The 17,107-nt window shown below is 43.8% G+C and overlaps 1 protein-coding gene across 4 annotated transcripts in view; it reads left to right on the forward strand.

Annotated features, from left to right (window-relative positions):
- The window catches only part of Sptbn1 (spectrin beta, non-erythrocytic 1), a 162,786-nt gene that overhangs the window by 30,560 nt on the left and 115,119 nt on the right, over positions 1 to 17,107 (forward strand). For all 4 annotated transcript variants that reach the window (XM_060366191.1, XM_060366189.1, XM_060366190.1 and 1 more), the window contains exon 2: positions 10,899 to 11,093. In XM_060366191.1, the coding sequence (XP_060222174.1) occupies positions 10,946 to 11,093 (148 nt within the window). In that variant the 5' untranslated portion in view covers positions 10,899 to 10,945. The remainder of the gene's footprint in view (positions 1 to 10,898; positions 11,094 to 17,107) is intronic.

Below are 17,107 nucleotides of genomic sequence, written 5' to 3' on the forward strand. Positions count from 1 at the left end.
AGAGAAGTCAACATGCAGTGGTGTTTTGTTATTGCGTGATCATTATTTCTCTGTGGTGGGCACAAAAATAAAGGCTCAGCGGACTTGGATTGTTCTTCAAGGAACCATTCCCATGCATTTCAGATACATCCAATACAAACCACAGTGACAGCAAACGTTTTTAATGCTTCTGCAACCCATGTATTGATAGATGTGTGTACATGTGCATACACACACAGGGTGCTCATGGGGCATTCTGTTTCTCTGGAGCAGTTCATTTCCTTCTAGAGATTAATCTCAAGAAGATACCCGGAGGCTGGCTGGTAGTGATGCATGCCTCTAATCCTAGCACAGGAAGCAGAGATCTACACCCGCAGTGGCAGGTGGATCTCTGTGAGTCGGAGGCCAGCCTGGTCTACAAAATTTCAGGACAGCCAGGGCTGTTACGTAGTAAAACCCTGCCTCAAACCCCCACCCCCAAACAGAAGAAAATAGCCGGAGAGCTTTGTGGTAAGAACATCTTCACAAAAATGCGGTTGTGAATAGTAAAACAGCTGCGTGTCCTGTAGCAGTGATTTGGTTTAAATTACAGTGCATCTGTCGATACCCTCAGAATGTTCTACAGCCTTACGTGTGATGGCTTGGCCTGTGTTTCTGCACTGTTCAGGAAATACGGTGGTAATAAACAGGTAGGCCTCACATCTGTGCACGCTCTGTGCTCCTTGTTCCTAGTCTTGGACCCCTTATGAAGAAGCCAGCACAGCTGCTTCCTTCTGTTGTCCTGTGACTAAGAGAAACTCATCACGTGTTGATGCCTGGGGTAGCTTGCCCACTCAGGTCCCTTACAGTTGAGTGAGATGCCTTAACGGTGATTATTACAAAGAGTACCTGGCTCGCAAGGCAGGGAGAGGGAACCCATTCGTTTTGTTAGATACTGTGCTGACTTCCACTTAGTAGGTGCCACAAGAAAGTTCAGCCATAGCACGGAACATGAAGCTTCCATTGAAACCCACTTCTTCTTAGCTCAGTCCAACGTGGGGTTTCCTCCTTACTCTTCATTTGCTGGCTTCTCCATGCCAAGGCTTTGCTTTTTCCTCTCGGTTACCTTTCTCCCCAGGACTTGGTAACAGATTTGGATTTGATAGTGAGAAAGCCGTACAATGAAAGACTGCCTTGACAACATCTGAAGCTGTTCCCTGTGTCATAAGAAGAACTCTGTGTGGACCGGTTCCTATGTTGCTACAGACATTTGAGGAACTGGATTTGGGGGTTACTACGCTTTGGCTGCATTCTGTTCCAGAATCTGTAATAGGTGGTCTGGGCACTGTGCAGCAGGCAAGTGCAGTGACCTCCCAGCCGGAGACTATTCCTCCCAACACCTAGCCAATAGAAGAGTAGAAAGTAACAGGGAAAACCCCCAAGCAAGCAAGCAAACAAACAAGAAAGGAGTTTCTCACTAGCGTCCTATCTGAGTGCATATTGTACTGTATTGCTTAAGTTGAGGGACACTGTGAGGATGGGGTTTTAATGTCTGCACCAAATCCAGAAGAAGAGGCAGCAAGAGAGAATGGGCCAGGCGCAAGGAGTATAGCCTCAAGGATGGGCTTTGCAGTCTCGAGGGTGCTCCTGAGCCACCCTGCCCAGTGGCTTCTGAGTACAAATGACTGGCGGGAGAGGGGGAGGTTGAAAAGCTGAATTTTAAAATATATTTTAATTTTACTTAACCTAAATAGCTGCACAGGGCGCATGAGGACCATTTTGTACAGCGTAAGGTAGACTAAGAAGCTAGAGCAGGTGGGCTCGAATCTTGAGTCCGTGGTCTTGTTCCAGTTGTCCCTTGGGCCAGTTCTTCCTGGCTTGCAGCTTTCGCTCTGTGCTTCGGAGCCAGCCTTTCCTTAGGAGGCCACTGTCCTCTGTGCAGGTGTGGCCAGCGTTGCTGTTTGTCCTCCTCAGTGTGATCTTCTAGTTGCTCTGTCTTCACCGTTGGCCTGTTTGGGCTCCTTTTTAATAAAATAGTGGCAATATTAATTTCCTGGTGTTTTACTTAATTTTTATTCTTTAAATTAAAGCTGGGAACCCGAGTTGATCCCTCCATTTATGCATTTATGTGTAATTTTCACTGGTTTGTGATATTGAAAAGGTTGTGCTTAGACCATCCATCTCCATCTGGCTTATAGAAATCTTAGAAAGAAAACTGGTAATTATGAAATCATATGAAAGCGAAAGGCTTTTGAACCGTGATTGGCTTGGCAGAAAGTGGACATGGAGGGGAGGTAACTGGTTACTTGCTTCTTGATTTACATCAGCACTTGTTAAGTGCAGGGAGGGTAGAGAGCAGACCCATCTGCTCTGAAAAATCTAGATCTGAAAAATTTCAAAACATTATCCCAGATGCAGCATCTGATACAAGAAAAACATTTCCATGCTTAGGTCTCTAAATGGTGTTCTAGAAACAAATTTGCAGTCATCTAATTAAATTAATAAAGGCCACAGCTAATAGAATGGATATGGAAGGTATTTTTCTGGCAGACAGAGAAACCTTTACATCTGTACATGGTTATGAACCCCCTCTTGTTGCTTGGCTTTCCGTCTTTCTTGAGCCCACATTTCTCACTCGGAGCTAATAGTACATAATAATAAAGCCTTGGCTGGCAGCCAGTACTCAGAATTTTGGCTAACTTTTCCAGTGTTTGTGAAAGTGGGAAAAGCAACGCAGCTGTTAGACTGGGTCCTTTCCAGTGGAGGACATGCTTCCCAGATGAAGGCATAAATGGTAATTGAAAAGTAATCAGTATTTCTGGCATCTTGCTATTATAGTCCTTTCTACTTTTTCTGTGTTAATTGTTCATTTCTTAGGGTTTGTTTTGTGTTTTTCGCTGGTCTATAATCTACTAAAAGTGAGGGGATGAAAAGGTTTTAGACAGTTCTTTTTTTTTTTTTAATGACTAAGTAGTTAAACATTTGTTGGCTGAAGGCCTGTTTTAAATAGCCACAGAATCTTGCTTAAGATATCTTACTGTAAGACTCGGGTTTTAAGCGGCAGAAAAAGAGATCTAAGTCACATAGTACCTGAATGCTAAAAGTGCCTAGAAGGTTCTAGAATAGGTTCAACGTTGGTTGTGCGTCCAGTGTTCAGGTTTTGGCGGCTGGAGATGAACTCGCCGTGCTCAGGGTGGAGGTGGATGTGTGCAGGCGATTTACTTAGCATTTGGGTTTAGTGGGAGGAGCCCAGCTGCTGAGTAGTTCTCAGCCTTTGGTGGCAGGCTTTAAAGATCCCAGGGGCCTCCATACCTGAGCAGGCCCAGCTAGTAACCCACTGTCCCCGGTTGGTGTTTGGGATGTGCTGTCAGGATGTACTGACGATCCCAGGCCTTTCTCTGTACAGAGAAGGAATGAGGGGATGGGCAGCGAGGTGGGTTGGCCCCCATCCGCTGCTGGAGCTGACTTGAAAATGAAAGGGCCTGTTGGGTGAGCTCACCGGAGGCCTGTACAGCACACTGCAAAGAATCCCGTTGAGCAGCCGCAGAGAGCAGATCTGATTCCCTGGTATCACCCCAGGGTGGAGGCAGGCTCACACTGTCCTCACCCTGCCAGGGAACTGCCTTCTGTTTCCCCACACGAGCTAGTACTTTCTGCAAGAGGTGGAGAAACGGCCTTGTTGCCTGTTCCCCTTTTCTAGAAACTAGTATGTCTGTTTTTAGTTAAGATAGTACCTTTGGTACCGAGTGCTATTTATTCTGAGATCTCAAATTAGCTGGTCTCCTCAACCTGTTGCACAAACCTTTTTTCTCTCCCTCTTTAGGCAACAATACAAGTAATTTTGGCAATATTCGGCTTAGCTGACTGTTTCCAACACCATACAAATCAATAAGGATATCAATAAGTCCATCAAATGCTGATGAGGGTCAGGGTACCCTGAGGTTAGAAGGTTAGGCTTCGTAGGGTGGGCGTGTCTGTTCAGTCTGTAGTGCTGCAGAGGCATTATCCAGAGCTTTCTTGCCTGTCTGCCATGCTCATTAATACACCGATGCTCCTTGGTGTTTTACTCAGCCTGGTGGAAGTTGGTAGCTGAGTGTCCCTTGGTGGCATGGAGCACCAGAGTTACTACCACAGCTCGAGCTGGGCAGAGAAAAGCTGGGGAGGGGCCTGAGCAGTTGCGGGAAAGGAGAGCTGGGATGTGAAAGTTGTCCGTGGAGACTTGGTTTTCTAAAAGCTTGATTGTGTTCTGGTATTTGTACCTTTCTAAAAATTTGTGTTTCAGGTGATGATGAACATAGTTTTGAATATTTCACATAAAAACATTTGTTTTATATAGCAGGCCTGGATTAAGGACTTTGGTTCATTCCTAGACCTGTCTTATTTTATGACATCTGTCACCACATGTTAAACTCAGGAAGGATATGTGTGTTTTTCTTTTCCGGATGTCAAAGAATTTCTTCAGTGCCCTCTTAAATGACAGCCTGTTCCCATGATCCCACCACTTCCATCTTCTGGCCGCAGAGGCCTCAGCTCCTCTGTCTTCTGCAAGCTGATGGTGAAGGTTTGTTAGTGTTGTCAGTGGCCAGTTCAGAACTGAAGGAGTGTGCACCACAACAGGCAGATGCTGCCATTTTCTGCTCTGGAGATGGGAGAAAGATCTCCATTTACCTGCTCACCCCTCCTTTGTCGGGGATGCCATGTATAGAGAAGGCTGCTCCTGACATAGCACCTGTTTCCGGCAACAGCAGACTAGAAATGGCGAGACTCTCTGCTATTTAGAGGAAGAGAAGACTTAAGTATTCACTTTGGAGAATGTGTTTTGGGACTGTGTATACGTGGGTCAACAAGGTTTTTCACCTAGAAAATTTTTAGCACACTTATCCTTTCAGACAGAATGTTAATGAGCAAATCTCATTGCCATACCAAGGGCGATAGATAGATAGATAGATAGATAGATAGATAGATAGATAGATAGATAGATAGATAAAACATGGTCTGGATTCCTGTCACATCCTTCTGAGCAGTTTGCGTTGTTGCTGAGGCAGGGCAAGTTTTGGGTTTCTTTTTATTCCCAAGCCTGATTGAGAACTTCCCCTGAGAAAAACCTACTTTTCCTATTGAAGTCATTTTAGCAGTAGAATGGGAAGTAGGCAAGTTTCAATCACATGCCTCTGCGCGTGTGGCCACGGACAGGTCTGTGCGTCCCGTGACTTTCTGAGAAATGAGGTGGGATATCTTTCGGTTGAATTATGGTCTGTTCTTGTGGGAAAACCAACTTAAACCATGGCTGGTCACCTCCCAAAGAATCCAGTTAGAATCTTTGCACAATCCTAAATGTGTGACAGTGCTTTAGGGCTGTGGTTCGTTTTTCCATGTGTACTAGGATTAGCGTTGCAAATGAACTCACATCAGTGAACACCTTTATAAACAAACTTTCACAGAACTATGAATGGCATCCCGAAAAATATTTTGTTTTACTCTTACCATCATTTCTTTCTTTTTGTAAAACGTGCACACGTGTGCCTACCCCTATGTAATATGTAATATACACAGTTATGTGCAGAATTCTATTTGATTCCCACACTGCATTTATTGTTTTTTGTTTACCAATTTTTTCAGATTGTGATTAGGTGTTTGGGGATTTTTTGTTTGTTTATGTGCTTGGTTGGTTTTTGGTTTTTTGAGACACATTTCTTTGTATAGCCCTGGCTGTCCTGGACTCACTTTGTAGACTGTGCTGGCCTCAAACTCACAGAGATCCACCTGTCTCTGCCTCCTGAGTGCTCGGATCAAAGGCATGCGCGCGAAACTGCACTTGGCTCAAACTGTGATTGGGTTTAAATAAATTGTAGAAACAGAAGCTTGATCGCGTTAAAATGGTTTTACTGGGATTGTCATGTTCTCCCTTTGAGGTTCGTAGGCCAGTTTTTATCTAATTGTTTGTTTGCAAGACTTCACATTTCTGAGTCAGCTGGGGAAACACTGAGCTTTCCATCGGGGAAAGCTGAGGAGGTGCTCAGCCAAGCAGGAAGGGCTGTGAGTGGACCTTTGAACAAACCCAGTAACACTGAAACCCGGACATTTGGACATCCAGTTGCACCTAGAACGTAAGTCATTCTGTACAGGGGAAGTGGTCTTATTTAAATAAAGTATGTAATTAAAATAAGTCCTGTCCTACTTTGAGCCAGGTGAAGATAAATTTCTCATAATCCATTCTTTGATAAATGAGTCTGCATAAAGGGGAGGTTCTTCCTTCCATAATAGCCTTTGTTGCCGGGATCCAGGATTCATAGGACTGGGCAGAAATAGAAGTTTTGTATTTCATAGTTAGATGCAGGGTGGTGACACTCTGCCACCTTTCATTTCGTGGTGAGATTGCTTTTGAGCACCGCGGTGTGAATCCTGGCTATGTGACAATGTCCGCAGCAGCCGGGGTCCTGGACCGTGCAGGCTGTGTATCAGTAATACTGGGCACACTGTTCCAGCTCAGGGCAGTTTCATGTACGCTGAGTTGACCTTTATTCCAGAAAATTGATATGTGCATTTTCCTTGATAAATTTGCCAAGAATTTTGGCACTGGACTGCTCCAGAAGAAAAAGCTTCCAAACAGAAAGTACATTCTGGGACTGTTCCTCCATTGTTCAGGAAAGTACCGCTCTGGCTTGCGAGGCTTCACGACAGATAAAGCAGTTAAATGCCAGGCTCACTGAAACTCATGGTTGTTTAGGGATTGGTGCTGTTAGAACTGTAGGCTGTTGTTTTTTAGAACTGTTTGGAGGTAAGTGTAAAAGCCTGTTTAGAGTGGCCACAAACTCCATGTTGTCAGCAAACTGTGATGTCAGGCCTGTTCTGAGGTAATGATTGCAGTTTAATTGCTCTTTGCCAGTGGTGTGGAAACAAAGGTGACCTGTAACTGTCAGGTGTGTTACCTTAGCTGTGCACTTACATGTGAGTGTGTGTCTCTATCAGCTCAGCTGTGTGGAACAGCGCAGTGGAACAAGAGCTGACAAAATTAGTTTAATTCAAATTCAGTGACTTCTGAGGCTGAGAAATGAACATCAGGGAAGCTAAGCCTTCCTTGTTTTGTTCTTTACTTTCAAAATATAGCTGATTTTTAAAAATATTAGGTCTTATCAAAATTATATTTAAATTTTAGATATGTAGGTAGAGAAAAGGAATAATATACAAACAGTAAATGAATATAACTCATACTTAATATCAAGATTTTTTTTCATGAAGAGACTCGGGTAATAAATACATTTATCATCTCATTGTTCCTTGTTTGGTTTTTCTCTGTAAAATGGAGGAAGGACAGACAGAAGGGATCCCATTGTCCCTTTCCACCTGTATTTGGAGTAATACCCAAACTCTAGGAACTCACTTGCTTTGTGGGATCAAACTAGGATCATAGTTTCCTCACCAGTGGTCTGTTTTGTCCACTGGTTTGAAGAAATGAAATTAGTATCTGTGTATTTGAAATTTCTTTGGACCCCTGTTGTAAGTAACCTCCAGGGTTACCTCCTCGTGTGATGTGAGCAGGCTCATGGCTGACACAGGCTCTCCCGGAAGAGGTCTGGAGCACGGTGGACGTCCGGGATCTCAGTGCTATAGGATGCATTCCCGAACCCTTTCCTTCTTGACTCTGGTTGTTCCTCACCCTCAGGCCACTCAGTGCTGTTGAAAATAAGAAATACTCAAGATAGCCCAGGTGGGAGATAAATAGCCTTGAAAGTGCCATGGAGGAAAAAAACAACCAACCAACCAAGCAAAATGTTGTATCACCACCAAAACTCAATTGTTTGTTAATGATATTGTCTTTGGGGAGATAGATAATACAAAAGGAAAATGTTTCTGATGAGCAAATTCTAGGCTCTTGGGTACCTGAATTAAATTAATTACAGGATCCGCTGTTCCTTCTGTACATGGACTAGTGGGCATGATTGCCTCCCATCTTTTTACGGAACGATAATGATATTTTAAAGAACATTATTACTTAAAAACATTAGGAAAGAATTACTGTACCTAAGTTCTCAGTGGATTATGTATTGAATTGTCATACGGTAACTATATGAAAGAGGGGAAAAATACCCCAAAGGATTAACACTTGCTCGTTGGGAAACATGTGCAGGGCATCTGGAGCCTGGTGATTAGTCAGTGGTCTGAAGAGATTCAGTCACTGGTCAGAGTGGGGAAGCACAGGAGCTGGGGCCTTGGCAGGTGCTAAGGACCATGGGGCCATGGTGTAGCTTATTCACATCGGTCAGTAGATGGCACCAAATAGCCAAAACTTACCTGGCGAAGTTTTTCCTCCTGCTTGGGTTTCTTCTTGAGTTGGATTAAATCAAGTTTTTTATACTTTGAATGATAACACTCCACGGGATTTATCATACTTTAAAGTTTTTCTTTACTAGAGATAGAAAGTTCTAAGACAGATTTTATAACGGGCTTTGATGTTTGTATAGTCATGAAAATTAGAAATCTTCACAGTTAATAGTTAAGGACTATCAAGGACTGTATTGGCTGGTCCTCCCACCTTCCCTGCGTCCCTTGTTATATTAGAGTTGTTTTAACTATAAGGTCACTCAGTCAATAATATTTAGCTTGTTACTTTGTGGTTTTGTGAAACTCCTCAAATATATTGCTATAAACTGTTAAAAAATTAGTATACCAACACATTTGCATTGTTGGGCTTGATTGCATCTGTCTGATAGGAATGTCACTCCCGTTGAGGAACTTCATGTTTATGTCATGCCGCACGGCTGCGAGAGCAGATGCTGAGGGTCGCTCGTCAGGGGGACTTGGTGCTCTTTCCTGAAGAGCACAGAGGACATGTTGATGTTCATCAGTGGCTTGTGAGAAAGCAGCAGTAGTGAAGAGGAAAGCAGAGGTTTGCTTGGGCCACTAATGGTACTGTTCGGTTAGTTTCAGCACGGAGACTCTGCTGCAGATGGGGTATGCGATTGTACGTTGGAGCTGGAGAAAGCGAGGCTGGAAACGTAGGAAGAGGATTGTTTCATTTCAGCATGTGTATGCCTTACTTCTTTGTACAATGCAGCAGTGCAGTGGAGGGAGAAGCCTGGGGTTGCTGGGTGATGATCTTGTTTTCTCAGCACACAGATTCTGGTGATGAGTTCTGCTGACTGGTCCTTTGGCACCTTCTTGGTGCACAAGAGTAAAACCTGGGCCCAGGTACAAAACTTAGCAGTTTTTTAATCTTAAGGTGAGGAGAGAGAAGGAGAGGAAATAACCAGCATCATTTCCTTGTGATCTTTCTACCACCGAGGCAGGGGTTATCTCCATCCCCACGTCTTAGATTTGCAGTTAACTTACTTGGACAGCTTTGTAGGCCCGACTGAGCCTGACTCTGTGTAATGAAACTGAACACATAAAGAAACTTAACCACAGCAGTAGGCATCAAGCACAGAGCCTTACCAACAAACCCCATGGGTCCAGGCAGACTTTTCACTAGGTCCTGTCAGCCCACTCCCCACCCATCCCCCACCCCCACCCCCATACCACTGCCACATTCAGGTCTACCACTGCCAGTGCCAAGCCAGTTCCATCTCTGGAGTAGCCTCCAACCACTCTACTTCTATTTTTGCCTCCTACAGTCTGTTTTCCACATGGCACCAAGAATAACCCTTTAGAAGCAGGCATCCTGCAGTGGCAGATGCTGGCTCAAAGCGCATCATGCTACAGTCTTATGTCTGGCCTGGCCCTGCCTCCCTCCCCCAGCCTTGTCTCCTTGTTTTTCCCTCTGCACAGGCACACTGACTACAGCTCTGCTGCGCATGCCATAGTGTTTCCAGTGTCAGGAATGCTGCTCATCTTGATCTGTGCGTGGTTTTGCTTTTTATGCTCTGGAACCTGTTTTAGTACTAAGAGGGGTTTTTATTTCTTGCCAGCCTAAAACAGCCACTCTCAAATCCTCCTGCTTGCTTTTTTTGTTTGTTTGTTTTTGTTTTGTTTCTGAGGCAGGCTTTTTCTGTGTAGCCTTGGCTGTCCTGGACTTGCTTTGTAGGCTGTCTTCAAACTCATAGCGATCCACCTGCCACTGCCTCCCTGAATGCTGGGATTAAAGGCTTGTACCACCCCACCCGGCTGGATTTTATTTTTCTTAAACTCTCTGGCTTTCCTTGTGTATTTTCGTCTACCTCTTTCTATGAAGATGCAAGCTTGACTTACATCGTGTATTATTCTCCCTGGAATCTAGAGCAATATATTTGTGTTCAGAAAGTGAGCAATGGATTTATTGAATAGAGAAGCTGTATTTTAAAGCTAAATATATTTCTCTTAATCCTCTAAGCATACTGTGATAAAGTGAACACATTGGTGGGCCAGAATTTATTTCATAAATATTCCTGAAAAAAAAATCCACCATGACTCTCAGTGGGCTGTGAAGGAGTGGGTATTAATGCTGGTCTTAGTCCTAGAATTTCTAATAACAATGGCATAAATAATTACAGTACTTACTGAATATTTACTATGCATGAATACTGTCTTCGATGCCTGATGCTTACATCTTAATCTTAGGTATCAGCTTTAATATATAAGTAAGCTATATAGAAAGAATGACCGGTTAGTATTTTATGTAATGTTTTATGAATGAGAAACTAATAGTTTCTTGTGTAGACGATAAAACTAAATGATTTCATTCAAAAGAGCCAAGTACGTGTTGATAAAGCCCTGATAAATCGAAGTTTAAACCTCCACTTCAAACTTAAGAAGAAGAAGAACAACATTTCATTCAGCCTTCTCAGCAACCTTTGAGGTCACACGTGTGATTTGAAGCAGAGCAAAGCTCAGAACCAGCCTTGGCTCTAGCAGGCGTATCTGGACGGGCAGTAGCTGTCTTACTTCTGTATACTATTGTCCCAGCAGGTCTGTAGAGACTTGTGTGCTTTGCATGTATAAACGTGTTCTCCTCTTCCTCCTCCCAGCACTCTAAGAAGGCACTGATGTGGAAGAGCACCTGAGACAGTTGAAGATGACTACCACAGTGGCCACAGACTACGACAACATTGAGATCCAGCAGCAGTACAGCGATGTCAACAACCGCTGGGACGTTGACGACTGGGACAACGAGAACAGCTCTGCGCGGCTCTTTGAGCGGTCCCGGATCAAGGCTTTGGCGGGTGAGTCTCCTCCTCAGTGGATGCTGTGCAGAGCCTTGAAGATCAGCCATCTCTCCTTCAAGGCTGTCTTATTTGAAGTTGATCTCCCCTTGCTTTAACACATCCTGTGAGAGGTAGCTGATCCTTTTTATAAAGCATTTACATTTGGAGAGCTGCCAATTAGTGACCAAAATAATAGAACACAGTAAATGTGTACAGCAATTTACAAAGAGCTGATAAGGGTTTATAGGAATTTTTTAATTTTTGACGCATCTTTCGTTTCAAAATGTTGAAGCATACTATATTTCACATTGAAAATATCCAAACCGGGCTGTGTACTTGGTGCCAGTGGCAGATTAGCTGGTCTGAGCCAGGCAAGGTTGGTAAGTGTCTTGTGCGAGGGCCTTAGATCTGGAGAACAGTGTCTGTGGGAAGGGCGCACTTACTGCTCTTAACGAGGAGGTTTGCCACTGACCATTCACACTAGTGAGGATGTGTCCGTCCTGTGTGATGGCTTATTCCCTTGCTGCTGCTGAATGCGTGAAACATTTCAGTGGTCCTAGCCGGGTGTGCAGGATGTCAGGAAAACTTTGCATCACTTCAGAAACTGAGCAGTGCCACATATGTACAAAACAAGGGTATTGTCTGTGTGTACTTTTGAGATATGGAAGGCAGTTGTTTCGGAGTGAGAAGGCACGTTAATGATTCTCAACTCCTTGGTATTATTATGATAGTCATGGTATGAGCCGCTACATTTATTATTGATTGTAAAAAAAAAAATTAGTTGGCTTTTCTGTTGTCTTTGTAGTAGAGTCTGATTATGAAGTAAGTGTTACTTTCAAAAAGAAGAGAGTCCAACTCAAGTGACTAAAGTGACAGAGAAATCATTGGTCTCCGAGTCAGTAGATTCCAGCTTTAAAATAAGACTTCTCATGCACTTAAATAATATGACTAGGTTGGTCTGGGTCAGTGGTTCTCAACCTCTGGGTTGCAGCCCCTTCAGGGGTCGAATAACCCTTTCACAGAGGTCATGTGACCTAAGACTACAGATATTTGTTTGCATTACAGTTCATAACAGTTGCAAAATTAAATTTTGGGGTTGGGGTTACGACAACATGAGGAGCTGTATTAAGGGTCAGAGCATTAGGAAAATTGAGAACCCCTGGCTTACAGAAATCATGAGTATGGTCTGTGCTGCTGGATCAGTGGGTACTTTAACCTTGTTCATGAATCTTCATTTGAGACTTTAGACCCTTTTGCTAGTGGCAGCTCATTAGTTATTTCTGATCTTCATGCCCTGGTTCCAAGCTACCTTATCTTGTCTCATTTTGAGGATCTTTTACCTACAAAAATGTAGAGCAGTTACTTGGAATCTTTCCTTTTATTTTTCACATGTGTATGTGGAATGCATGTACATGTTGTGTGCATGCTTTGGAAGTACGTAGGTATAGATACATATGCATGTACATATTTGCACAAGTGTGTGGGAATCCAGAGTTGGTGTGTGTTACCTCCTGTAGTCACTCTTGCTTCGCGAAGGTCTCACTAATCCCAGCTAGGTTATGTAGCCAGCTTGCTTCACGGAGCCCCCGTCTCTGCCACTGGAGGACTGGACTTACGGGTGGCATCCATGTTGCCTGGCTTGTCACGTGGGTCCAGACTGTAGACCTCACACCTGCACAGCGAGCTCTCTGTCCACTGAGCCACCCCCACCAGTTCCTGTTTGCTTTCCCCTGTGTGACGTCACTCTGCACACCCAGTTCCCAGAGCCTCACTGCTCTTAGTGTTGGTCCCTGCCGTGGCCTTCCGAGGGTGCTGGCCCCAGAATAATCAGGCCACAGTCAGGAGGACAAGGGCCTTCTCTTGTGCTTCCCGTGCTCCAGGCCCTTCCAAAGGCATCGAACATGTCAACAGTCAGTCAAAGCCAGACAGGGTAGCACATATATGTGCTAGCACTTGGGAGGCTCAGGTGGGGAGATGCTGATTTTGAGGCCAGCCTGAGGAACATAGTGAGACCTCGTCTCAACAACAGTTAAAAAGAAAAATAGCTGATCTCCTGACAATTTCATGAGGGAGACTGTTGTCATCTACAAACCGTAAAAGTGGAATGGAGGCACAGAAGGACTAAACGCTTGCTGGGAGCACATTGCCAGCACCTCACCTTGCTGACCAAAGAGCACGGAGGAAGACCTCTGCTGGCTGCAGGATCTGGAGCCCCTGGCAAGATGAAAAACAATAACTCTTCAGCATCTTCATCACAGAAGTTGGCAAAAAGGAATCTCAGCCCTTCAGCTGTGCTGACCTCAGTTACCTTGCCGCAGCCCTCCGATTTCTGGGGTCACTGCTGTAAGCTGCCATGTCCAGAAAGGCTGAAGTATGTATTAAAGAAGTGGGTAGACTGTCACCATAAACTCAAAAGTATTTACTGTCACCATAAACTCAAAAGTGAAATGTCCTCTCCACATGTTTTCATAGGAAAAATCATTAATGCTGTTTTCTATTTTTTAACAAGTCTTTGAATTATACACCTTTTTGAGTAGGAGAGCCTGGTAAGAATGAGTCCAACTTTGAACACAGAGAACACATGGCAGATGGCAATCTTCCCTTCACGTGTTGCTGCTCTTGTGAGTTCAGAAGGGAGGTGAGGACATTCCTTTCCCCAGAGTTGTTGATTTTCAAAGGGATTTTGGCCTGCTGGCTTAGCCTCGAGCAGCACGCTGTGAAGGGAGTTTATGTCTTGTGTAAGTTATCTCCCGCATCCCATGGTAGCGTGCCCACATTCCTTACCTCTGACCAGCCCGCCTCGGTGCAGTGGAACACATGATGACACAGAATGACCTGAGTGCCCTGGACTAGCACTGTATTTGAAGTAAAACATAACACTTTAATCCTTTAAGAAATGCCAGAGGGCGTGGAGGTGGAACTTTGTGGAGAGTTCTTGCCTAGCCTATGCCAAGCCCGCTGTTCAGACCCCAGTACTGAAAGGAAAAGCAACCAAACAGAGATCTCAAGAGTGAAATACTCTTTAAAAAAGTTCCATGTGGGATCATGGATTTATAATCTAATCCACACAGATTAGAGGAAGTAAGGACACGAATCTTTTTAAATGTATAACATATTTAGTTTGAGAATATTAATAAAATTGGAATTAATATCTTTATCAATTCTTATAAACAGTGTAGGAAGAATTTGAATATATACACTGAGGTAGCCAGTATTTATTTCTGAGTGAATTTTTTATATTTGGAATTTTTCCTGAAGTAAAGTCCAAAATATTTTGCAAATAGAAAAAAAAATCATGAAATCATCTTAAACTTCTTATACTTCTTAAACTTCTTTTTTTCGGAAAAAAAAAGTATAAAGATATCCAAGAATAAAGCCTGTATGGATGTACATTTTAACAGTGATGAGCAGATGGTGGTAATGCATGCCTTTATCCTCAGCACTCAGGAGGCAGAGACAGGAAGCCAGCACAGTTTACAGAGTAAGCTTCCTCACAGCCAGGGCTACACAGAAAAACCCTGTCAACAAACAAACAAGCAGACAAATGTGCTATTTAACATAGGATCAATGTTTAACATTAAGGTTCTCATGGTGCTAACAGTTTTTGATAAATGTGGGTATAGCAAGGGACACTGACCAGTTACCAGTGCACACTCAAAGTCGATTTGTTTTACGATGTGTACAGTTTCCCTCCAGAGTGTTGGGATTATAGGCTGGCATGCCATTTCCCATGCAGCATCAAAAAGAGCACCTCCACCAACACATATGGCTGGCTGGTTGGCTGGTGTCAAGATCTCAGTATGTATTGCTGGCTGGCCTTGAACTTACAATCCTCTTTGCTCCACCTTCTGAGTAAAGGTATAGTGGGCAAAGTCTTGGCTGAATCAACGTCTCCTGTAAGAGACCATTTATTCCATTTAATTTTCTAGAGAAGAGTGATGCCAGGTAGATGTTAGGTAGGTTTGCAGTTGCATTCTAGTTTATGACATAAAGTCCACCATAAAGTAGGTGGCTTGATTATTCAACTATAAATTTGTCAGTACTTTTGACATGATTCACATGAACTGGTAACCCACAAGAAAGTATTCGGGAAACAAGGGAACTAAACACTTAGTCTGTGTCCATGGATTAGATTCCTTGAAAAGAATGCTGAATTCATAATTATTTTTAGTCAGTCATTTCCTGTGACAAAGAATACATGTTCTCCGAATTAAAAAGATGTGGGTTGGGTTTAGTGGTAGAGAGCACAGTTACCCGACATGGACAGGGCTCTGGATTTTATCTCTGGCATCAAAAAAGTAAAGGAAGGAAGAAGAGGAGGAAGTAGTAGTAGTAGTATGCAATAGAATTAAGAGAGAGTAAAGAGGGTTATTGAAAAGTGTCAGGCAAAGGCCAGCGGGGGTGGCATGTGCTTTTAAGCCAGCGTTCAGGAAGCAGAGGCAAGCAGATCTGTGAGTTTCAGGCCAGCCAAGATGTATATGGTAAGGTACCATCTCAAAGGAGAGAATGAGAGGTGGATGGAGCAAGACTGGGAGAAGGAGGGAGGGGGGTTGATTTCATGCAAATCAGACTCAAGAAAGCCATGCGCTGCCCGCCGTAGGACACTGTCTCCATTAGTCTTCATTCGTTGGAGCTCTCCACTTAGTAACTGCTACTTCAGAATTTGGCTCACACCTGTCTTGGATGCAGTGTAGACTCAACTTTACTTCTTGTCTAACTTAAAAAGTAATTTAAACCTCAGTGTAAAATTATATTTATAACTTAATGGCTTAATAGCATAGTTTCTTTGAGTGTAAATTTCTGTACGGTTGGGTGTGGTATTGAAGTTCTTTTTGGCGCAGACGACTTTTTATAGCAGACTGTGACCAGCTGGAGACCTATGAATAATTGCCTTTAAAAGAGGCAGCGTAGGACTGCTGAGGTACTCGCTGCCAGCCCTCCTAACCCAAGCTTGATTCCTGGGACCCACATAGCATAAAGAGAGAACTGAACACAGCCCACCCTTTGACCTCCACATCGTGCTGCAGCACGTGTGGAAACTCTTCCTCTAAACTAAAAATAAATAAAGCCAGGTAGTGGTGGTGCCTTTAGTCTCAGCACTTAGGAGACAAAGCAGGCAGTTCTCTGAGCATGAGGCCAGCCTGGTCCACAGAGTGAGTTCCAGAACAGCCAGGGCCACACAGAGAAACCCTGACTGACCAAAAAGGAAAAGAAAATAAAAAGGGATTTCCAGAAAAATGTGGCTGTGCTGTCTGACTGGAGCTGTGTCGAAGGCAGATGATTTGTAGTGTGGAGAAAAGTCTTTTACATCAGCAAACTTTTCTAGGGAGTATTCTGCATGATCAAGGAAAGAACTAGATAAACCGTCTGTGGAGGGAAACAAGGTGACAACAGGCAGCAGAACAAGAGAGACTAATGTAAAAGTAAGGTTTCCTTTCCTTAAATCTTGCTTTGCCTCCTTCTGTGGGTGGCTTCTCTCTGCCCCTGCGGGGGCTCTTCCAGGTGGCAGGAAGCCTGGCTGCCTCTGCTGACCCTCATTGCTCATCCCTTCCCTTTTGCCACTTTTCAGGTTCTAGCTGGAAGCACTGGTGCTGTTGGGGAGGGAGGCTTTGGTCAAGTATCACTGAACCATGGTGCGGAATATAGAGAGAACACAGAGCCATGTGCTTCTCTGCAAAAGGTGGAGCCTCTTAGGGAAGTTGCAACAAATGGCACTAGGCAGCAGAGCACTGTCAGAGAGATGGTTGCTCTGAACTCAGAGATTTTATAAAATGGTAAGGATATGGTTACCATCAACTGTTTCCCCTTAAACAGAGAAAGGAAACATTAATGGACACCTCTCTTTAAAATCCTTGAAATTATTGAAGAGAAGCAAACATTAGACTTCCAACTCTTTAAAATAAGCCTCTATTGAAATGTTTGGCTTCCACCTAACTTACTAATTTGGGAGTTTTCAGGATGGTTGTGAATAGTCTTTTCCTTGCTTGCTTCTTCGGGGGTCTCAGGAACTCAGCATTGTATTTAGAATTGGA

The sequence above is a fragment of the Meriones unguiculatus genome, chromosome 12 (genome assembly GCF_030254825.1).
Source record: "Meriones unguiculatus strain TT.TT164.6M chromosome 12, Bangor_MerUng_6.1, whole genome shotgun sequence".
Classification (NCBI taxonomy): domain Eukaryota; kingdom Metazoa; phylum Chordata; class Mammalia; order Rodentia; family Muridae; genus Meriones; species Meriones unguiculatus.